We start from the raw sequence: 24896 nt of genomic DNA on the forward strand, positions 1-24896 counted from the left end.
TAAAATGCATGTAGTTTGGGGGGGCAAAGGGTCTCACTTTATACAATTTTGTATGGTAGTGAGAAATAATTTAGCTAGAGTTGTGTTAAGATGCCTTAGTAAAATAAATAAAAACTGAATCCTTGGATTTTTCATGGAATGCTAAGGTCAGACTCTACAAGCTTTCCTTGATTGGAATAGAAATTTCTGAAATAAAATGCATATATTTTTTAATCCAGGACAGAATTCACTTCTGCACATTAGGACTTTGTGTAGACCTACTTTTTAATTAAAAAAAAAATGTTCATATGAGTTAAGAAATTTATGAATAATTGTGAATTTGCAAACAACATTATTTTTTACCTAATCCCAGAGTATTCCCATTGACCTCTGGGACCTCTTAATCAGGATTAAATATGACTCCAAAAGTAAAGGTTAGATTCTGATACCCTTATCTACATTGCCTAATAATCTATTCACAGTATTTTCATTGCTTCAGTGACATGACAATGTGATGCTGAGTATGCGACTCTGTTTCTTAATGCATTTGTATATTGATTGCAGAATATATTATTATTGTGCTAAAGTCCTGTGGATTTAAATTTAAAATCAATCCGATCTGTCCATCTTTGTTAAAATTATCTATTGGGCATCGTGAATGTGCTTTCAGATGCTCCTTGACATCTCTGCTCACAGCACCATAAAGTTCTTTTCTGAAAGATACATTAGGTTAATGATAACAGTGACCCAGAGAAATGTGATGTCTTCATCAAAGAAAACACACAGCAAGCAACGACTTAGTAAACTCAATCATGCAGTGTAAAAAGTAGCTTATATGGCAGACAAGGGCATGGTCATTCTTCCAAAACTGGTGCTGTCTACTCTTTCAGTTGAAGACTAGTTCTGTAACAGCACTCAGCATCATTTGAAAGASAGAGTCCTCTTTCTTCAAATCAGCTACTAATTGTTTATTTGCATAAATAAATATTTCATGGAAAGCAGAACTACTTTTACAAGAGAAATTTAGAGGCAAATTCAGACTAAAGAATTACTTGGGGGAAAGGGCAAATCCCTGATAAATAAGAGGGCCAAGAATGAACCATTGYTCTGAGTTATGTAATGTGGGCTTGGTATTGCTCAACATGGATATGCTCAAATCAGTTATTTGTAGGTAGTAGTTACATATAGTAATTAAACATACATTAATTACATACATTAGTATTCCATATAGTAATTAAATTATATATTACTACTACATATAGTAATTTAATTGTAGTGATTAAGTATATTACACTGACTATAGTCTGACAGCACCACGACCTAATAATTTTATCATTACTACTACTACTGCTGCTAACTACTATTACTTTTTTGCCAAAATGAAAATTCAGTACTGCTTAGGAGACCTGATTCAAATCCCTATCCTACTACAGTGTGACTAAGGGCAAAAGCACTTAGTTTCTGTGTACATCTGTCACCCAACCAGAACTTTTTTAGCTTCAAGGGTTCTGTGAAGATCAACACACTGAAGACTATGAATAGCTCAAAATACTGCAGTAAATGGGTCAGGAGGACACCAAAGCCAGACAGAGAATATGGTAATCAAGAAAAAAGTAGCCTTCTTTTTTAAGTTCCCAGGCTTACCTTCACGGCACATACCTCTCTTCTAATGCTGGGAGGTAGAAAATAACTCTGCTGAGTGGAGGAAAATGCTCACACTGACTAYCCAGCTCTGTCTCTTGGCTGAACAAAAGATTTTACATTTCCTTACCCCTCAGCAATGTTAAACACCAGCCGTGAGTTTCACATCACGCCTTTGCGCCGCAGCCAAAGGAAGGATTGCCGGAGCTATTAAAGACACCTCACCTCCATTTTGCCCTTGTGTTTATGCCAAAGAAAAATGTGTGACATGAGCAGCAATCTTGATTTGGCTGCAATTCATGCAGTCCTCTCATTTTGCTGAGAAAATCCTGGGCACAGAACCAGAGTTAAGGGCAAGAGCCCATTGCTTGTGTGGGCACCTTGCAGCATATCTGCACAGTCGGGAATCGGCAGGCTCCAACTTGTTATATTGTGTGCTGCTTCCACTACTCATGCTCACAGMTGGATAGCTGTGAGTTAATTGTGTATAAAAACTACATAGCTACACTGGTTTGAGCCAGGATTGGGCAAATAAGCTACTGAGAGAGAATATACGGATGCCTGGCTACGAATAGTAGGTTTAATTCATTTTCTGACCCCTATGGAGCACCTACAGAGGAGTTTACATCTGTATGCAGACGTCCATGTGGATATAACATGGAGGTTACACTGAGGTGGGAAACAGAGTTTCTAAAGGGAAAATCCTGTCCTTATGATAATGAACAAAAACTGGCTTTTTAGGTGCCTCTGCTACTAGAATAACCTGCAGCTAATTTGGATCAGTCTGCATTAAGCACCTTGTGACTGATCAAAACATCACTGAGGTCAAAAGAAAAACAAGCTATCAGTCCTAGGAGTGATAAGAGGAATAATTTAAATTTTCTTTTTTTTTTTAAATACGCAGTGTGGTGATTGATGTTCTCTCACTGTCCTCTTGCTGTCACTCAGGGAATATTCCTAGTGATGAGCAGGGTGCACATGAAAGGAGATTATAGCAGGCATGGAAAAGGCCATGATATGGATTAGAAACAATTTGGATGACAACCCTTTTGGAAGTTCATGAATGACTGAAGAGTTGAAATAACATTAAAAGAAAATGTATTCAAAATCATTTACAAATTAATGGAAAAGAGTTAGAAAAACTTTCCCTTCTCTAGAAATATGGTGCTTTTTCTCTTTTCCTTCTCTAAAAATACAGTGCTATCAAAGTGTTRTTTTGCTAAAATAGTCTTCCCAGAAAGACTGCTCCAGAAAGGAGCAGTGGGCTTCTCCCATTTTAAACAACAGATCTTTTAGTCTCTCTTTCAAGTCTTTCCAGCTTCTTTCCAAGGTCTGGAAAGACCAACAGAGATGAGGATCTCAGTTTTGTTAGTTGTAAGCACAGGAAATAAGTGACAGATCTAAATAATAAACTAGCAAGATGCTATAAAGCTGGATTTTTAGGTTTTCCTTAATATCTTAAAGCRTTTCACAAATGTTAAAAGTAAACTTTCAGTTTAAAGATATGTACGGAGATTGCACACACACACACACATACTCACACACACACACATTCACATACATATTATGCAGTGGTCCTTATAATAAAAAAGTCTAATTTCAAAATGCAGTCCTATACAGAAGCATCCACAAATCAAAAGGTTTTCTGATTTAGCTTAGTGCATAATATATAGAAAAAAATTGGAAAGTCCACTTCATGCAGGGATCACAGAGGATGCAAAAAATCACATGAGACTTCTCATTTTGACTAAGGATTATTAGGAATTMATGGCTCTTGCAAATCCACTTTTGGGAGTGCTGTGTAGTTCYGGCTCTTTGGGCTCTCACTTGTCTTGATTTAAATTCTCCAAAATAGCAATGTGATTTTGATTTTTGATGTTAAGACAGGATGAGATCCTCAAACTGAGTGAGATAGGRGGACAAGTAGAGCCATACAGGTCCTGAACATCCATGGCATGGTTTGGCTTTTGGGGTGGGAGAAGCAAAAAAAATCTAGACCTCTCTTCCTCCTAATCCCTGCCAATTTGAGGGTATGGCAGAGTCCCCTGTTCCTTCCCACAGTTCCGTCTGAAACCTGAGATGCCAAACAGTTCTAGACAATTTGGAAATTTAGGTCACAATATAATGCCCGAGGCTAGATTGGTGTGATCTTCCTAGCAAACTTTGCTCTGCCTCCCTACTTTCCTCCGTTTCTTATTCTTTACCTCTCTCTAGTTGCAAAGTGCTTTTTCAATTATCCTTCCAAGTTAGACATGCCATCTACAGAGCTCTGAACAAGGTGTTATGTGCTCCCATTCTCAACAAGCTAAGTCTGACAAGGGAAGAAAAATATACATGACCTATTTATTTTATCCCCTAAAATCTCTGAACAACTTAAGTAACAAAAAAAGAGTAACAGTCCCAAAACAAAATCACAGACGTGAATCTGCTTGGGGTGAAGAAACAGAAGATGAGGGAGAGAGGGAAAGGAGGAGGGCAGAAGAAGCTCACACTGGTTCACAGTGATCACTTCTCTAGGTGCTAACAGAGGGTCGTGCTAAGTGTATAGAAACAGTTTATGGCATCCCTTGCATACATTTTTCTTTCGAGCCCTTGCTTCTAACCCAGGCAATAAGATGCACTGAGAAGGCAAAATGTGGTGGCCCGAGTCCTGACAGCATCTCATTTTGACTCATAATACTCTAGGGCAATCTGCTTCTTTTGCTGCAGTGAGGGTGACAGTGGGAGACAGGGTTTGTGCAGAATGGGTGTGAGTCAGAGCCTGGGGGAAGCTATCTGCTGAATTCAATGAGCTTCAGATTGGGTTCTGAGCTGAATCCCATGTGAGAGGAAAAGGTTTTTTTCTCCAGACACAAATGAAATGATGCTTCCACGGGTTCCATAACCCAACTTACAAAAAGCTTTGTGTTATTGGCAAAAAAATAAAAGACCCCTTTGTCTTTATCCAAACATTCATGATTTTACAGAAAGGTGACACTTTTGTTACTTACACTGGGAGTAAGTGGTCCCGGTCCCACTGACGCTGAACCTGTTGAGATGGAGTCTGTGAGTGACCACGTTCTTCTGAGGCTGGAAGAGGATGATGTGCACTTTGGGTGCGAACAAGCAGCCCAGCACGACAAAGCCACTCAGACTCACAGAGATGCACATGGTGGTAGTCTGCACCTAGGAGAGAGTGGGTGCAAAGTGCTGTATTTCAGTATGTAAAGCTCTAAAATACAGAATATCATGGGAAGGATAACTCCCTCCCATCCCGTTCTCCTCGACTTCTAAACTTACCAGGAAGTCCCCTGCAAAGTTGGTCACTCATCAACCAGGCAAAGCTGGCTACAGTGGAAACTGGCTTGTAGGTACCCTGCTTCATGAAGGGTTATGTTAGRTGCCTTATGCAAAGCACTGTTTGAAAATCAGTTTACCCTCTRGCCTCAATCACATTCAGAGAACTTGGGACAATCCTTTGCAGAGATGTAAGTGTGATTTTGAGTAATCAGAAAAGCTTATTTCTGCAAGTGACATTTGCCAGATAGTCTCAAAAGTGCCCTGACTTTGACACATAGCTCCTTAGGCTGAGAAGCAAATTGCTGGCAAGGCATTCTGGAGTAGTTGCTGTTGGGACATTTGTTAGTGGAACCTCATTGTCACGTCTATCTTTCTTCCTGTTTTTTCGCTCATGTAACTAGATGCCAGTATACTGCTTCATTTTCAATTTATATTCTTTTCTTCCTAGCCAATTCCTTAATGAAGATGTTGAATTAAACTACCTTAAATTCTACTGCTCAATCTGAGCGATTAAATATCCACATCTCATTTTGCCTTAGTTACACTCCTGCAGTCCTTGGAGATTAGCCTTCTTCCATGGGAAAGCTTCTAACATCTCCCTGTCAGAAATAATTGTTGCAAGATGAAAATTAGAGCAGGGAATGGATTTTGTTGCTTTCTATCTACACAGAGCACCAAGTGCTTTGTCAGCAGTAAGTATAATTAAAGTGCTCATATAATTAATAATCACTCTTTACCAAAGGAGTTTGTGGCAAGCTCCATGAAAAGATGCTTTGCTCTCATAAGGGTGAGGGATCACAGGAGACCATACAAAGGCAATGTGAGAAAGGGACACTTTTTGTGTTTCCAATTGCACTTTCTCCTTCCCATGTTTGCATTTGATACAAAAGCCTCTGCAGTCAGCCTGGCATGGGTCTCAAACCAGACTGTTCACAGGCRAAGTAGAACCAGGAGTATTCTCATAAAACCAGAGTAATTTGAGACAGTGATTTCTATTTAAGTTTTCTTCACTTAGAMTTCTGCCCTATCTGGCCTGCTCTTCTATGGGTTGTGCCTCCAGGAAAAGCTCAGTTGTGCTGACACAGTTACGCGCTCAGTCAATGAAATCAATTATGTGAAAAGTAGTTAAAAAAAWTAGTTTTAACCTAGAACAGTTGGGTGGCTTGGTGTCTGTCCTGGCCTCATGGACACCAGGGTTGGCAGAATGGGCACAATTCTGCTAGGCAGAGCAGAATTGACAGGCAAAAGAGTGAGCGCCTTAAGGCAGAATTACATTGATGAAAAAGTAGAGATAAACTGGTTAAGCAGTAGGAACTTTTAACATCTGCTTTTATTAGAATAATCCTAACCAGGTGTTTCCCTTCCTGTGTTATCCCTCTTTATCTTAAGCTTTTGTCTAAGGTATGCAGGTGAGAAAATCTGCTAAATGTGCTAGATGTTGGAGCTGATGTGAGATTGTATTTMTTTTAAACATAGCAGGCTTCAGTCTATCTTTGATTTTAAGGATGAATCCCTCAGTGAAATCAGTGTGGAAAACAATGGCATCAGAGAAATCCATTCTTTCAACAGCCTTCCTTAAATTTTTTTGACAGCTCAGCCAACTAGGGAAGCTGACAAACCCAGCAGTTTGCACAGCAGTCTATGGGCTCATTTCTAGATCCAGATTTTCTGGGAACTTCTTCCAGGGTTGCCAGAGGATTCCTGGAAGCTCATTTGGGAATGTCAGGGTACCTGCTGCTGCCAGGAAACAACAGCTACCACAGGCTGCAACTTCTAGAAACCTCTAGAAGCTTCTAACAAGATCTCTCTTCATTAAGGGCTGCTTTGAGCTTTTGTTAYAGCAGACAGTTCCCTGATCTGGGAAAGTGAGGCACCTTTGCAGCAAGTATCAGAAAGAGGACAATGTAAAGTGCAGGAGCTAAGAGATTTGCCAGCTTGCAGAACAGGTTGTGCAGAAGGACATGAGAAGCTCTGCTGAGAACAGTGCTTAGCAATGGTGGTGATTCCACACAGTCCCCATCACCCACTGGAGCTTCTATCCCTGGTACAGTGGAGGACTTGACACAGACTGAGCTCCTGGAAGAGAATGTGGCTTCGGGGCTGCAAGGATGCTGAGAGTCTCTCATAAGGGCACGGGGTGATGGTTGCCCCATTTTCTAACCTCACCTGCTCTGTAGGGAGGTTTGCTGCTTCCCACGGGCTTGTATCCAGGATGGTTTGGAGAAGCTGCTGAGACTGGTGGGGCCTTGGACTAATGCTGCCTGCTCTTCTTCCATGTGGGCATCAGTCATACATCCGGGGAAGACCAAGTGTGACTACACGGCTTTGGGGATGATGCTCTAGGGCATGGGGGTCGAGGTGTTTCTTYCCCTGAACCATTGATGAGAGAAAGAGAGGCTTGAGGAGCAGTGGATGTATCCTGCAGCTCAATAAGAGGTTGCACAGCTGATGTTGGCTGGAGGGCTTTGTCTTTTACGATCATAGGATCCTGTCTGAGGAATGAGGATTGCTAGGAAGACATAGGKGTCACATGACCAGGTGGGGCAAAAGCTCCCTTGAGGATAGATGATGATGTCTCAAGTCAAGTGAGGGAATGGTAGACTAGTGTGCACATTGTGATATGGGCGAGAGAGACATTTAAATCAACAAAATAGGGCTGCATATGCACCCAAATAAGGAAGTGTCTACCGAATGGCTTTAAAGGGGAGTTTTCAAACCTTTCCTGGGAAATTAGTATGTCTGCACACCTCACTGATGTATCTCCATGCTAGTGGATACAGCACAGAGAACAAACAGGAGAAGTTTGAAGTCTGTGTGCAGTTGCAGGTCTGTGATCTCAACTGGATTACAAATGTGGGGCGATAGCTCTCTGGACTGTAGTGCTGCCATGGATGGATACAGCATCTTTGGGATGAACAGGCCAGAATGGTGAAGAGGGGGAGTCACCATGTACCTGAGAGTTTCAGGAAAGCATGGAGCTATGCCTTGGGGAGGATGACGAGCTATCTGATCCTCAAAGATCAGGATAAACAGGTAGACCCATGGACAAATACAGTGGTGGGTGTCTGCAACAGATCACCTGATTGAGAAGTAGATGTGACCTTCAAATAATTTTAAGAAGCCTCATGTTCACAGGCCTTACTCCTCATGGGGACTTTTAACTTGTTATATTTTTAATCACTTTTAATCATTTTGATGATAAAATCTTGAGCAAGGGAACATTTACTTTTTTTTTTTTTTTTTCCACTGGCACTGTTATGTTAATGAGACTTTTTTCCTAYTGATGTCAGTGGCATTGGCCTATTTTAGGAGGGCTATAGGTGGGTTCTTAGCCAGTTATGATACTGAATTAAAGTCCATTAAATCTGGGCTTTTCAAAGGAATTCTATAAATGCAGAGATCTAGGGARATATAGACATCTAGGACAGGATTTTCAGAAAGATTCTGAACAGAGGACRACTCATAAGAATATCAGAAAAGGGATTAAACTCATTTTCTGCCATCTCAGTATGACTTGAGTTTCTGCTTTATGCAGTATGGAAGCTTGCATTTTAGTTCAACTATAGGAACTTCTGAAAATCCCATTTATGTAAGATAACTGTAGAAAATCTATTGGAATGATCAAGTCATACCTCTCTTGACCCCTGTGGCCGACTCATGTGATGGTCCTCACCAGTGTTATTGGCACAGGGCTCTTCCTGTGTCTATCTTCGTGATTGCTTTGAGTGCCAGAAACTTTTCCCCTGGGCCTACTTAAACTTTTCCTTCATTAGCTTCAAGCCATTACTCGCCATTCTAACTTTCCTGAGACTGAATAATTCCTTTTTCTCTCTCTCTCTTTTTTTTTTTTTTGTTGCCTTGAAATTATTTATAGTCTGTGATCATGTCTCTCTGGGTTTACTCTTGTCTAGACTAAATATATTTAGCTCTTTTACTGTCACTCTCTGTGTTTTACTGTGTCATTTGTTATCCATCCCTGCTTTCCTGAGGTTCTCAGTACCTTTCCTAGGCTGAGAAAAATAGTACTAAAAGTAGTATTCTGYGGTGGTCATATCAAAAATACATTTAAGTGACATTATCAGCGCCCGAGTTTTACATGCTGTTTCATCCACACACCRTAATACTGGCCCTAGGCTGATCTGCTAATTTTCTTCTGGACAGGGAGGTGACAATTCTGTACAAACCACTGTAAGGGTCAACATTGACAGTCACTTCTCACATCCAAATGACTGTGAGATTTCCAGTGGAACAGATGTGTGATATATATATATATATATACACACACATATATATAATGTATATTTCTGGAACAATCTTTTCCATTCAAGAACACTACTTTATTGAACTTTAAGCTTTGCAACAGTATTTTAGAACTYAAACAATTTAACTGGTCTTGTTTGAATCTTGCTGTTGAAGGCTGATTCATTTTTTCTTGCTCAGTTGCAGGTATATTTTATTTCAAGTAAACTGGAGAAGGAATAAGGGCTGTATATTAAAGCATAACATTTGTTGCAAGTTCTTTTTTTAAGAACTTTTAGGGGAAATTTTGAAATTATTTCCTTATTATTTGCTTAATTTAGAATAAAATGGTGTTTGAATGGCAGATTCTTTTACTGAAAGGGACAAGTTGGTTCAGCTTTTGATTTAAGGCCTGTCTCCACCAAATAACTCATAATGACTCATAACTCATGATCTACTAGCTTTTTCTGTTAAAATTAGTACTTCACATACTGATGTTCTGGTATGAATATTTCATCCCTGCTCTCTGCCTCTGTCACAATAAAGCCTACTGTATCCCCTCCACCTCTAACTGTACATGCACAGTTCAAAGTGAGACCCTTTTAGGAGTTAAGTGAAATTTTGGCAATGTGCTTAGATGAACATTAACACCGAAACAATTTGTTTGCAAAGGATACAGGGGACTAAAGTACAAAAGAAGCTTTTAGCGAATGACGACAGGGTTCTCTGCAGTGATGCACACAATTTATGGAAACACAGATCCAAACACTTACTCTGTAGTCACTGGATGTCACATAAAATATCGGGAGAAAGGCCAGCCAAATGATGCACGTTGTGTACATTGTGAAACCGATAAACTTGGCTTCATTGAAGTTCTCTGGGCATTTCCTTGTTTTGAAGGCATATACAGTGCATAAGACTACCAAGACTACATCATATATTAAAGAGATTAACATACTGGAATCTTTGACATTGCATTTCAATATGACAGTCTCTCTCTTCTCGGGAAGAGTGTACCGCCTAGTGCCAGGGGACTCCAGGATAAGCCACACGGACACCACCACAATCTGTACCAAAATGAGGCTCAGGCAGATGAAAACCTGAGAGCTGGGGCTAATGAATTTAGGCCTTTGAGCACCGTTCTTTACACCATCAAATATTCTGGCTATGCAGTTTGTTTTGGTCAGGAGGGCAGAGTAGCAGACGGCAAAGGAGCTTCCTAGTCCTAGACGGCGCAGGGTGCAGATAGCTGGTGAGGGCTTGGCAATGAAGAAGAAGGTCATGCTGTAAGACAGGAAGACCCCAAAGAGCAGTATGTAGCACAGTTCACGACCAGAGGCTTTGACCAGGGGAGTGTTGTTGTGCTTGATAAACACTCCAATGACCATAAAAGTACAAATAAAGCCCAGGCATGCGATGGTAACAGGTCCTATTGCCCATGCATCTTCCCACTTGATGTAATCTTCTGGTAGGTCGTAACAACCGGTCAGGTCAGCCGTGGGCCATTTTCCAGGCCCACAGTCTGCACAGGTAAATTCATCAGCCAGGTACTCATAGGTTTCACAAGGAATACAGATCCAACAGCAGACATCTCCTGGTTGCATATTCTTCATTTCATTCGGAGCACAGGGGTCACTGCATTGGGAAACAGGGACAGAGCTCCTGGACCAGTGGATGGAGTCTACTTCTAGTGACAAGGTCTCTGCCCAGTGACCAACCTTCACGTAGGAGTATCTGTCTCCAGTGTACTGGAAATTGAAGACATTGTATCGGCCTATCCCATCTCCATAGGCATCAAATTTGACCATGCTGTCTGCAGCATTGGGAGGATTGAATGGAGCTGTGAAAAACAGAAACAGAACATTATTATCAAAACTTTGGGTTATTTTTTTCTTTCCTTTAGCAAGCACGGCTATTTGACAGCTTCTTCTTCACTATTGACAAGGTCCAACAGCTAAGATGGTTGGTCTGAAACTAACTCCATAACTTTTGAAATGTTTTGTCTTGTTAGAACTTGGAAGAAGAAAAGAATTTAGATAGCAGAAATCCGCTTCATTTCATGAGGAGCATTTGGAACTGTGGAAGGTTATGAGTACCTCTTCTCTTATTTTTACCATGAGTACACATGAATTCTCCAATCATCTCCCCGTCACATTTTGTCTTGAAAGGAAAAGGCCTGGTTATAAATGTCTGAAATGAACAGTCTGGAATGAAGCCAAAAAGAGGATTTTTTCAGAGCATGATAGAGAAGTAGCTATAAAGTCCTCAACAATTTCTATGTCTTTTTAACTTCATATAGTGCTTTTAAAAGTTAACTGTACCTTCTACTTTACTTCAATTTTTATCAGTCTTACCAGTTTTGACATTTCTTGTCTTGTTTCAGCTTCCTATCATGTGCTGCTTTGGTCCTCTGTCTTATTTGAGGAAAAACGCAGCCTAGATCTGTGACCTTCTATGAGAAATCAATATCGTAACACTTGCAGCTGTTAAGCTCTGGACAGTTTTTGTTTTTCCTCTAGCTGAAGTTCATGCAGGGAATGAAGAATTATTAAAAATGTAGGAGGAAATTGCATTTGCCATGTGATTTATTGGCTATTTGCTGTAGCATCAAAGGTGAAGTTTTGTAGGCAATAAGCAATTTTTTTTTTTTGTCACTGATGAGCAATAAAGGTGAATCCAATCCCTCTATCTTTGGTTAAAGAAGTGATTCCAATTTCTTTTTCCCCAGACCTGTGTCCATTCTGTGCTTTAGCATCAGCAGTGACTTATAAAGATGTAATATCTTCCTCCTGTTCAACTTCCAGACACTTTGGGTTTCTTGCAGGGGATTTATTTAACATCAACAAATCACTGAGGCCAGATTTTCTCACCTTTACTTCTGCAGGGTGTTACTTAATTTGCAGTACTCCCACTAATGTCAGTAGAAGGAACAGTGATTTTTGACACAGAAACGCTGATTGAAAGTGTGATGTGCACCCTGCACCTTCTTACCTTAGAGCAAGATAGGAAGATAATTTTCTGCTTATTGGCTGGTTTTTAATCCAAGACTCTGCTTATTTTTATTTCTACCCTTCACTGTACTTATCTTTCGCCTCACCGCCCACAATCTATATCCGATACAGTGGTAGACAGTCCTGGTTTATGGGTTTGTGAACAAGGTCTGGGTAATCTGGGAATGTGTAAAGAGATTATTCTTCTCTCTTCTTCTTCACTACTGCAGTATAGTTCAGCAAGTCTAGCCCAAAGTCTTGCCCCAAAAGACTCAATGCACAAAAACTAAAGGCAACACATTCCCCCAAACAGTCAATTCTCTTGGCAATAATGCACTTGAAATTAAGCAAGTAGATAAATTCAAAATATAGGTCGACAAGAGTTATCTCTCTTGCCTCTTTCTAGCAAACAGGCATGCAAACTCTCTCAGTCAGAAGTAGCATTAAAATGAAATCATAATGCAGCACTTAACAGCTCTTCAATAACGTATTGTCATTGCCAGGGTCTTATTTTATTATTCATAACACTTTATATAGATTGTAGAAGCTGTTAACACAGCAGCTACATTTTAAGAGCCAATTTATTCACTTCAGTGTTATACAGGCCATGTCCTGGGGTGTGCTGAGAACCTGTGACTTCTGCTGGGACTGGTGGAGCTGCAGGGACACGGGACAAATTGCAAACTGTTTGCATGGCTTAATCTTCTGCCACATGTGTAACTTCAAGCACAAGATTACCCTGCACTACTTGTGTGTTGCAGGTGAGACCTGTTTAGGTTCTTGATATGTAAGGGTCAGAAGTACTAGCGCTTTGCAGGCTGAATTCCCCATGCCACATGGACACTGACTTCTTAGCTCTTATCAGGAAAAAAAGGATTTGCCTTGGACTTCACAGATAGATCCAGAAGGCAGAGGAGATAATTCTGTATATTTAGCTTGAAGCTCATGAGTATGTTACCTTCCAAGGGACTGTTCCCACATTACCCATTTGAAGAAAATATTTTTACAGAACAGCTTGTTTTAAACCAACCACACTTCGTATAGACTGTACAACAGCTGGAAACACTCATTTTTAGTAGCTACTGGTAGAGAAAAATAAATCACACTTCTTCAGATGGGAAGGATGAAGTCATTTAACCAAACAATAATGTATTAAATTATAGTATGATGAGACAAAGAATACAAATGAGACCTCTGGGTGGCAGTAATTAATATATCTACTGATTACATATAAAGCCACTAAGGTATTTTAACTGGTATTTATCAATGTATTCCAGATCATGTCGCACTGCTTCCAGAAAGCAATATTTTCAGAAAGGAAGATCTAATAATAATAACAAAATACCTATAGGCAATAATGTAAAGTCATAAGAAAATGAGACTTTATTTCCTAGAGTTAAAAGAATAATTTTTGCATAATAGAAGATGATTTTCCCAGAGATGAAATGTCAGCCCAGGTTATAAATCACCGAGTTGTTAGAATATTTTCATACTTTAATTTCAGTTTAGTGAATAAAACTAAAATCTTTAACACAGCTGTTTCTGGTGGATTCTTTTCAGAGTTCTAACTAAGCGCTTTTGAGTTTGTCCCTTGGGAGGTAAGATAGAGGTCTCTCTGGGTATATCTGTGTTGTTAGCTAAGAGGATATTGAAATGACAAGACAAACTTTTGTCTCCTTTGAACAGTGGCTGAATCCACTCCTCCCCTTGCAATTCAGGAATTGGATTATCCTTATGCAAAGTAGTTATCTGCAAGAAAATGTGTAAAAGAAGTTGTCTAGGAGAAGAAAGGATAATCAAAAGTGATTTAAAGATAAAGCAGATTGGGAAACTGTTAAGAGACAGGGCAGGCTAAGAAAAGCAGATGATTCTTATATTCTTATCCTAACTGGCCTGTAATCAGATGTAGGGTTCTTTTTTTTTTTTTTTTTTTTTTCAAGCAATGCCTTTGGCACAGGAACAGTATTTTCCATACAGACTCTCACATGTGTCTGCTGGCAGAGAACTGAATATATAAATGATGTTTTATAGAAAATAACATCTATAATGTTTCTGGGGAGGAATACTGACAGATATGCCTACATTTGCAAATGATCTTCATATCAAATAAAGCACACAACTGCCCTGTGTTTGCAGGTTGTGTCTGTCTTTCAAAACAAGGTGGAGATCAGAGCCATAACTTACTAGCTAGGAGGCAATACATTAATAACAAAGCTTGATGAGAGCACTGTAGTTTTTCAGCTCTGCAGTTTCCAAAACTGTAGGATTTTGTGTGGCTGAGAAAGAAAAGTAGAAGGGGACATTGTGTGCGCCAAGGGCACCTTCTTCAACAGCTCGCTGGCCCCGAAGACTTTCAGCCAGTAGATTATAAGGATAGCATGGGGATTATAAAGAAATGCAACTGTGAAGAGGGAACTGAGTGGAGTTTCTGTGAAGTTGAGTAAAACCTTTTAGGTCTCACTAGATGGTGCTGCAAAAACTCTGAATTTCTGATTTAGGAATGAAAAACAAGACTTTTTTTATGCAATGGAAAATATAGTTTTTTTTTTTTTTTAAGAGCTCCCTATTTCTTCCTGTTGCATATTCAGGGCAATGCCTTGTTAAAACAGTGTAAGGAAGAGTCGTGATAATAATATAACAACAGGATATGGTGATATGGTATCCGATGGATTCATCTATGTATATGATGCCTTATCTTGAAAAGTATAATAAAAGGAAATCATATATCTTTTAATTTTATTTTATTTTTAGCTAGATACTGTTTGCTGCGGTCAAAGTGACTTATTTCTACTTCTCTGAACATTCAGACTAAATGATAGAGCCGTGATTCACCCACCCTTGTTTCTATCTCAGCACAAAACAGCTATTTTCCCCCATGAGTGACATGAGGGACATCATTGAAATTCAGGGACTTGAAAGTCAGTGTAAGGAATGCTCAGACTGGAGTTTCATTAGATTGTGCTTCTCCACAATTAATAAGTAATGAATGGACTTAAAATATCAATTTTCACAGCCAAATAGTCACTTATAACCTTTGCACCATTTCACAGAACCACAGAACGATTGAGGTTGGAAGGGACCTCCAGAGATCCTCTAGTCCAGCCCCCTGCTCCAGCAGGGACACCCAGAGTATGGGACACAGGGCGGCATCCAGGTGTGTTTTGAAGATCTCCAGAGAGGGAGACTCCACAACCTCTCTGGGCAGCCTGTGCTCTGTCACCCTCACAATGAGGAATTGCTTCCTCACATGCAGGTGGCACTGCTGCTGTTTTAATTTGTATTCATTACCCTTTGTCCTGTCACAGGCCATCACCAAGAGGATTTTGACCCCATCTTCTTTACATTCTCCTCTCACATATTTACACATATCAATCCGATCTCCTCTCAGTCTTTTATAGGCTAAACAGGCCCAGCTCACCTAGTCTTTCCTCATAAGATAGATGCTGCAATCCCTTAATCATCTTTATCGCTCTGCACTGGACCCTCTCTGGAAGTTCCACGTGCTTCTGAAACACCCACATTCCGCGTCCCTACATGTCACATTTCTGGATGTGCTTGTCTCATCAGCAGTCTTGCTTTCTCTTATTCAAAAAAATATGTGCAAGCTTGTGAATGTCTTCTCCCTTGGGACAACGGTACTTGGAAACAGGTTAGCCAAGGTACAATGGAGAATTCTGGCACATGCTGACGTGCAGAAGGAAGAGCAATGTAAGACCACTTTGTAAGAGAGATCTGGGGCCACACCTGCACATCGCTACCCTTGATTAGTCTTATATAAATGTAATTTTCCTGTCTAAGTATATGAGATTTTCCATTCAACTCCTATTTTAGGAATTTTAATGAGCTAAAAATGGGATTTCAAATTTAGGAAAGGGCTTTCATTTCAAGATATGGAAGGCAGAAAGCATGTAAGTACATGCTACTGTGCTACCATGTTTTTTCTTAAACGTACAAATCATATCTTGAAGTCTTGAGTTTAAAGCTCCATTAATCCTACTATGAAAAAACCAAACATATGAAGAAACATCTAACATCCATTAAAAAAAATTGCAAAAGAAAATCCAGCTTAGCAATGCATTTGGATTGATATCAGTCTTTTAATTTAAGATTATTCACTTTGGGAAATGATTGGTACAAGGGGCAAAATACATGCAAGGTAATTTATACCAGCAATCAACTTCTATAATTAGCAAGGAAATTAAACCATGGTTTTAAATCACCTAACTCATCCCTCAGGCCAATTAGTTATTTAGTAAACATAAGCAAGGGGAACCCAATTACATTATGAAGAGTTATAGCCATTACTAGGGTGATAACACAAAAGCTCAAGATCTGGAACTGTATCTACTGGGCTGGCCGTTAGCAACTCATGATATGTTCTGGTCTCAGAATAAAACTGATTTTCCTGGTAGTGTCAGTTGCTGAAGACTGATATTGCTTTTAGAGCTCTAGATTTTCATTCTCCCGATACCTGGGTTTAGAATTTCCTTTACAGCTGGTCTGGGCTTCTAGGTGAAGAAGATGAGTCTCATTTAACCTTAGCATTAAGAATTGATGGGGAGAGAATCCTTGATTTGCCTCTCTCTTCTCAAGACATCCGGGGGTGCAGCTGAAGGAAACTGAAGCTACATTTTAATTCTGTTTTAGTTATGTAGGGGAAATAGCTAGTTATATCAGTTCTTTATCATCATGGCATGATTCTTTCTTATTTCAGAGGCACCATCCCATGATGTGYTGATTCCATCCCTCAGATTGCATATGGTAGCTGATTGCTAGGGAAATATTGAATATCTAACAATATTCTTGGTCCCTATTAATCAGTCTGAAGGAAATATGAATAGATTAAGAGATTAAGATTTCGAAGGAAGTTGCTTAAAACATCATCTCTTCTGTGAGAACTTTAGAGAGCTGTTTCTAGAGATTGCTCTGAATAATGTAGTTAGATGGTTAGTCCCTAGAGATCAGAACCAAATGAACTTTGAAATACACCCATTGGCTTTTTATTTCCTATGTGACTTGATATGAAGAACTCCCAAATCAGGTGGACTGATTTAATTTAATAGGTTTAGTTACTTATAATGCAATACTGTTATTTAGTAGTAGTAATATTGTAGCTGTGATAGCTATATTTAAGATGCAAGAAATTTCAAATTTGTGAGAAAGGCAGTAATTTTTCTTAAACAAGTCTACAGATGGATGAAGGAAGCAAGCTTTCAGGCACAAGGTCCTTTAACTCGGTCATCAGTGGAATTGCTAAATAAACTTGATCTTCAATTATTTTGAAGCAACTACTCTGGAGTTTAGTATATTTCATTTTTATTTCCTGCTGGAAATACAATTTTGCTTTGCAAACAACCTCATTACTATCCATTTGCAGAGTTGTTTTTGAGACATCTATGATAGTTTAGGGAAATATAGTTTAGAAACACAAGGTCTAGTGAAGTTGAAAGGCAAGATATGTCAAAAAGACATCATGCCAAAACCTTCTCTATATTTTTCAGTATCTGAACAGTCTAATGAAAGATATTGCCCCTTCCTTCAAATCTCATGACAGTGTAGTATTATTTTTGGTAAGAAGCTATGAAAAACTCTCACCAACCACCCTACAAATTGTCATCTTGGATTCAACTGGAAATGTAAATGTATCACACATCCCACAGTGTAGGATTCTGAAGAGGATCAGCTTTATTTTTGAATATAAGATCTGTGAGAAAAAAAAATGGCCTAGATTAATGTTACCTAAACTTAATTAGCGTGTCTACATTTCATTTTCTTACACAGCTTGACTAGTCAGTGAGAGAAAAGGCATTTTCATAGGCAGGCCCTGGATAAACTGAATTTCCTTCATGAGGTGGTCATCTTCCTCCATCAATAGCTCTATACTTACTTGGCTGTGAGACCAAGTGTCTCAAAAAAGGGATGAAAATTGGCTGGGTTGAGTTATCACCATCAAACTAAAGCTTTTGGAAAGGTTGCCACTCAATTCCTGTGATCTGAGGGACTAGGATTTGAGTTTCTCATTTTCATGTAAATATACAACAGTTAGAAATGTACATCTAATAAAATAACAAGTTAAGCCAGGATTCAGTGAAGTATATCTTATGAATGATGAAGTGCTGAGTCAAACAATGTAGAACTGAAGATGGGCTATTTACACCAGTTAATTGCAGTAAAAAGATATAGCAAGATAAAGGCTAACAACACCTGGCTTTTAAAGTTATTCATGCATATCACACACCATCTGCAAGGGTGGTACATCACTTCTCGCAGTGTCATCAATGTTCACTGGCATCTATTATCCTACAACATGCAAATTGCATGTCCTATTAATACTTGCAAATTCTGCTATCTAGAAAAAAAAAGATAAAAGCTGAGAGCACAAAATCATTTTTGCTAATGTTTTGCTCCACTGATTCCATTCAGAAACAGCATGAGCAATCGCTGGACTTCAGGGAAAAGGTGAAAAGAAAAAGTTGATTTATTTGCTTGTTCGATGGTAGAAGCAGAGACACATTGATAGACTGATAAATGGTTTTAGAGATTTGAAAAGGAGGCCAAAAGCACGGCATCAATGCCTCACCTTACTCTAGATATGTTATTCTCTGAAGAACCTCTAAAATGATTATCTTACTCTTCAGTTATTGGACCATCGACTAGACATTATTCATTCAAACAGAACTGCAGATTTAATAAAGGAAGTTTATCAAACTTTCTCAATACTTTGACACTAGCAACTTCATGTAGTGTCTCCTTTACACTCTCCTGGGCCAATGTGTCCATCTCAGTTGCTGAGCTGGTGTGATCAGCTGCTGCAGCCATCTGGACTGGAAAACGATGCCATGGGAAAAAAATTCTACTTTCAGGGACACTGCAGGTGAAATTCACTTTGTGCTKCATCCTTCTCTTTCAAGAGCTTGAGGGACGTATGATGTATAGTCATTTGTGTCAAAGGAACTCAGCAATACAGACTTGGAAGGGACCATGTAAGCACAACCTTCTGTTGTTATAGGCAACTGTGCAGTTGCTAGCTAGATTGGGAAAGTCCAGAGAACCTGATCCGTACTTTTCTATATATCATAAAATATTTTCTGATGTTCTGTAACAAATTTAAAACCTATTAAAGGAAAAAATCACAGATAAAATGCTCCCACAGAAAGACAGCAGGAGAGTTTTGTAGCAGAAGCCAAGAAAGCACAAGCAAAGGAAGATACTTGAGGCCCCAAAAGTATGAAAACACATATAAACAGTCAGTTACTGTTCGCTAAAGGAATTCAGCCTTGACATCTGAGTAGGATTGTTTTTTGAATGTAACAGAAAGAAAAAGAGAACATATATACAACACATGCAAAATATCCCATTTATGGAGAAAAGACAGAGGAGATAGATAGCAAGAAGACATAAAAGCCAGCCATAGCTTCTACAAGAACAGGAACAAAGGAAAAATACAGAGGAGAGTTACTTAAAGACTGTCTCTTGGCTAGGGATGCTGCAACTCATTGGTGCTGTTGTCTAAACATCAGGAAGTTCTCTCTCTCCCTTGGTAGAGAGTTTCTTTTTGATTTTCTGTTCACCAGATTTTTCTAACACAAACTCTACAATGTTATGTCCATAAATATCTTTCACTATATAAGTGTATTAAATTTATTTGAACTTTAAAGAACAGCAAGTGAGAACTTGTTTAGAAAGTGAATGTCTCTCAACCTTTCAAGTATTTTTAAATTTCTTCTATAGGAAAAGTACTAGATACATATGTGCCATTACACCAGAAGAGATGACAGGATGATTCGTGTATTTGGCAGGTGGAGAGATGGGCTTGTAACCAGAAAAGCAAAACTGTAGGAGATGGGAAGTGGATGCAAGACTGAGGGGGATGAGGCCTTTAGAGTGTGAGGTACAACAATCTACACTTAACATTTTTCAAGTATTTGTAACCACTGTTAAACTGCTGCACTTCGTGTGAATTCTTTCTATGCACTAAAGAGTCAATGAGCTGTGTAGACCCTGCAAGCCAGCTTAATGATCTTGGCGTGCTTTATGTGCTTCAAGTCTAAGGATTTTTAAGTTGTAGATATCATCATTCTGGTTTAGTGCTGAATCCCTTTGCATGCCAGTAGTGGGCAGGTGAACTGCTGTTGACTTACTTTGTTTTTACTGCTCTTTCAAGATTTAGATTCCTCTTAGCTTTGCTCCGTGGTGGAAGGTGAGAAAGGTGGAAGGTGAGAAAGGTGTGGAAGGTGAGAAAGCAAATCAAAGTATTGATCCTATGCCTGAGTCATGCTACACCTAGCATTTTGAAGACATTTTTTGATACAAGATTCTCTGTTTCTGATTTCCATGTGAATGAGTGTGTGTGCCTTTCCTCCACCTTGAAGAATTTTAGTATTCTTTGTATCCACTAGTTATATCCTCATATAAAATATGATTTCATGGCGGGAAGAAGGAAACACAAGAAAATGACTCACCCAGATAACAGCAATGAAATATCTTCTTACATTATTTTCTGTATCTGCTAAAAAAATAGCCATAAATATTGCAGTGATGCCAAAGTAGACATTCTCTGAAATGCTTTTAGAGCTGTGGAAATGTGGATCTAACAGAGGAGGAAAAGAAAGATAGCCATCCTTCAACACATATTTCTGCCAAGTCCATCCAGTTTACAGTTAATAGAAATTGTGTAGAAGGTCAGTTTGCAAGGAGTGCTCACACATAAATACAGTTTCTGCTCCATAAATGTGCAGAGCTGTTTGCTTTTCAAATCTGATTTCAAAAGGTAAGTGCAATCTACTGTCATGAGCTATCTCTGAGTGATTTCTTTGATAAAAATACTCGTAAACATGAGTAAGAAGGACAAATTTCTGATTGGATCCACARATCTTTTCAGTCACTTCTCTGAAACTTGGGCCCGGAGGACTTCTCATTCATGATAACATTTACATAAAGGGAAAGGTTGTGAATGTGATGAATGTGTGTTTCATGCAGAGATTTACACAAGGAATGTTCTGAGATTGGGTTGAGTTCTCTCTCACTTGGAAATATTCAAGTCTTTAGATAGAGGAGATTGCATCACAGAGCTAATTCCATATTTGCTAGGAGTCTGAAATGCTCAGGGACAAGCTTGAAGGGAATAGTTCAGGCTTAGCACAAAGCCGAAATAGATTCATGTATTTCCCATTCACATAGTCCCCATTTGCCCCATAGGTTATCTGAACTGTGGTTCAACAAGGACTGTACAAGTACAGTACAACCACAGCTGGTGGTTTTGCACCAAGTGCTGTGTGGAAGTATCATGGSATACAGATCACGATGCAGGTCTTGGTTGTACACTTCATGTGTACACACCACTCTGTGCACTTCATGTGTGCACACCACTCTGGTAGACCATAGGAAGGAATATTGTATGAAAATACTAGCTCAAATCTTGAAAGCAGCATGGCTGTTTAGAGTGTAGTCACACTAATGTGGCTATACTGATTTGGCACAAGAGYTGGTTTAGTCAGTGTTAGCTTGGGAATATCTTTGAATTTCTTTCCCAGGAAAAAAATGAAATTGAAGATATTTCATAATTTATCATGTAACAGATRTTTCTCTGCAGAACCTTTCTCATAATTGTGCCTTTCTAGGATAATTATTAACCGCCAACAAAAATAATGGTCTGTTAAATTATTCATGGAGCATTTAGCTATCCTTGAAATTAGACATCTGCATTTGTGACTTACTCTGCTGCCTATTGAAGAGAGCATTTTTTTTTCAGGGATATGCTCAAAATCCCTGAAATTCAGATATTTTCCACATTAATGATGTTTTGAAAGAAAAAAAATCCTTTTCCTAATATGTCCTTTACCCAATCCCTACGCAATCTCTTCCTCCTGTCTTCCTCTTTATTCATGCTGTCACTGTCATGCTTTGAGATCAGACCCTACCACTTACATTCCCTAAAATGACACCTCACCATATTAATGAGACTAATTCTTAGAGTACGACCTCCTTCCATAGGAAGTAATCAAGAGGAATCATATGAATAAAGAATAATAATCTACTCCCATGAAATGCCTTGAGTTCTTGCTTTGCTGTGGAGGCAGGGGGATCAGAAAAGTGAGTGTGTACAGTCAGAGGGTGAAAAGCCTGTGTGTTTTCTTTCTCTTCTGAGCACCTTGCCTGTGTGGGGACTTGGTCTTTTGAATTCAGATAACATTTTCCAGGGAAACAAAAGACGAAATAATAACTGTTATAAAACAACCACCAGGCAACAGAAAGTATGTGATTTAGAGAAATTAGGTTACTGAGTCTTCTATCTCTCAAATATGTGATCTCAAAGAAAATCATTGCTCAGATTTTCAGTGACGTATAGCTCCATATACACAATGTCTAATCCGGTCCTCATTTACCCACCCATATGGATGCTGTGTAATCTACAGCTTTACACCAAGGTTACTTTTTTAATATGAGCGAAGCAAACTAACTATAAGTTGTATACAAGGCAGGGGCTATCTAAACTTGTGCTCTGCTTCAGTTTTTTGTTAGCTCAGCTGAAATGGTGGGTTGTATAAACATTCAAGTGGAGGAAGCTGAGATTGAGCACTATTTGCTATTTCAGGGACTTCAAAGCTTAATCACTTAAATATGCTGCTGTAATGAGGCTGGGGTCATGGCTGAATCATGATTTCTGCACACTTTCCAGGAACAGCACCTAGCTGGTGCAGGCCAAAAGCAACATATTTCCTCCTGCTTCCTGAGAATGATGAAGAAAAGTTGTTGCTGGTCTGTGACTTCACATAGCTAATGTTGCACTTACCATCGTTATATATAGGGGAGGTTGGTGGCTATGGCAGACAAGCGAGTACTGGTAGAGACAGAGGTCCACACACTTCAACCTCCACCACTCCAGCCTATATAAGAAGGTGAGAAAACCTCTGCTTCTGCTCACTTGGACCAATTAACGTTCATTAGTATACTGGTTGAAAGTATAAAAAGATGGGTTTTTTTTGAGTTGTCCTCAGGCTAGATGACAGACACCATTACAGGTAGGTCACTGACCTGCCATCATGGGAACGGAAATTTTAGTGAAAGGCTTGTTTGGAAGTTGTGACCTAAAGAGATGAAGAGGTCTGCCTGCAGCTTGCAGCCCATCAATCATCCAATTCGGATGCTGCAGTGCATGAGACAAATTCACCCAGAATGCAGATACTGTGYCTGTAGACATAAATGTCATGACTAGTATCAGATTATTTGCCCTAGCATTACCTCAAATTTAAAGTGTAAGATGAACAGGTTCTATATTAAAATGTTTGATTTTTTTCTATTAAAAAGCAATCCGTAAGTCCTGACCAACCTGATCCAGTCCCATATCTGACACTTCTTTGAGCGGGACGTTGGACTAGAGACCTTCCTGAGGTCCCTTCCAACCATTTATCCCATGACTTTAAGATTYTATATACTGTGATGCTATACTCTGCGTATATACATATATATGTGAATATAAACAAACACAAATAGTATTTTATACAAATACAAATATTAAAAACTTTGGCCAGGGCTAAGTAGAGATGCCTGCCTTGCCGAATAAGAGGCCTGCAGATCCACAACAGCAGCTAGGGGTGGAAAGAGGCATTTGGAGGAAAGAGAAAGCAGAGATTTCATCAAGAAAGCCATGCTGTTGAAAGCTCACTACAGCTCTCTGTGTGTGTACTGACATAACTAAAATATAGAGAGGAAGGCAGGAAAATACACTGCATGTTTAACTGTGTTTAACTGTTCCTCTGCTCTGAAATTGCAAGTCTCAGCTGTGCTTTCAGAAATTTTCCCTTAGCTACTTTCAGGGATTTAAACACATTTATGTTCCCAGGAAAAGGCAATATTTTTTCTTTTCAATCCTAGATATGTTTCTCATGTATATTTTTAATTAATTTTTTTTGGCAATTCTCTCTATAATTGTCTTGGTTTTATTAGTCACAAATACATCATGAATTACACCTTTGAAACTTTTGTGATTAACAAGGCATCAGCTGCTTTCTGCCCGTGAAGTTTAACCTTCGACTGAAAGAGATTCCCAGGTTTATTTTATGAAAGAAAAAGGATCACAAGGAAGTCCAGAAACACCCTGAGTACTCAAATGCCAGAGGCAAAGTGGTTCTGACTCGATATTTTCATTGTGTGAGATGACGGGCAGTATATCTGCCTACTAAAAGCCTGAAACATGAGTTCCAGCACTTGCCCATACTCCTACTGATGAGTACTTCTTGTTGTAATTTTATACCTGGCCTTTCATGTTTCTGCATCTGCAATTCTACTTGTAATATAGGTTGCATCACTTTCTGGTTCTGTGCTCCATGCAAACCTGGTAGGACAATGAGTGTCTTGCCCAATTTAAGCAAGGATGTGGATTTTTGAATAGAAAGAGACATGATGGTGACTGATGTAGCTGTGGCACAAAGAGGAAGAAAAATGTTAGGAAAGCACACTGAGTGCTATAAATATATCTGTTGGCTAAATTTTTTAATGATTTATTTTCCAGGGTTGCTATTTTTGCTAGGAGGATGATGAAAGCTAGCAGTGGTTCACTGCTGTCCTTCCTCAACCCGGACCAGTTTTGAGTCCAATACCTCGGAGAACAAATTATGCCAGGGAGATGAACAGAAGTAGCACAACCCACAAAGGACTTTTCCTAGGGGCAGGCACCTCCTTCTCTGCATCCATGCGAGCCCTCATTGTCTTGGCCGATGTCTGATGTTTTGGGATTTGCATTAGAAAACAAAAGGGAGGGTAACATTG

At 39.3% G+C, this 24896-nt stretch overlaps 1 protein-coding gene across 2 annotated transcripts in view; it reads right to left on the reverse strand.

The window, feature by feature from the left end:
• Nucleotides 1-24896, reverse strand: part of GRM3 (glutamate metabotropic receptor 3) — a 101973-nt gene that overhangs the window by 689 nt on the left and 76388 nt on the right. For both annotated transcript variants that reach the window (XM_026033265.1, XM_026033266.1), the window contains exons 4-5: nt 9912-10978; nt 4611-4785 (exon numbers count right to left, since the gene is read on the reverse strand). In XM_026033265.1, coding sequence (XP_025889050.1) covers nt 4611-4785; nt 9912-10978 — 1242 coding nt within the window. The remainder of the gene's footprint in view (nt 1-4610; nt 4786-9911; nt 10979-24896) is intronic.

This window comes from Nothoprocta perdicaria, unplaced genomic scaffold, assembly GCF_003342845.1.
Source record: "Nothoprocta perdicaria isolate Ctin4 unplaced genomic scaffold, notPer1 scaffold_127, whole genome shotgun sequence".
Taxonomy (NCBI): domain Eukaryota; kingdom Metazoa; phylum Chordata; class Aves; order Tinamiformes; family Tinamidae; genus Nothoprocta; species Nothoprocta perdicaria.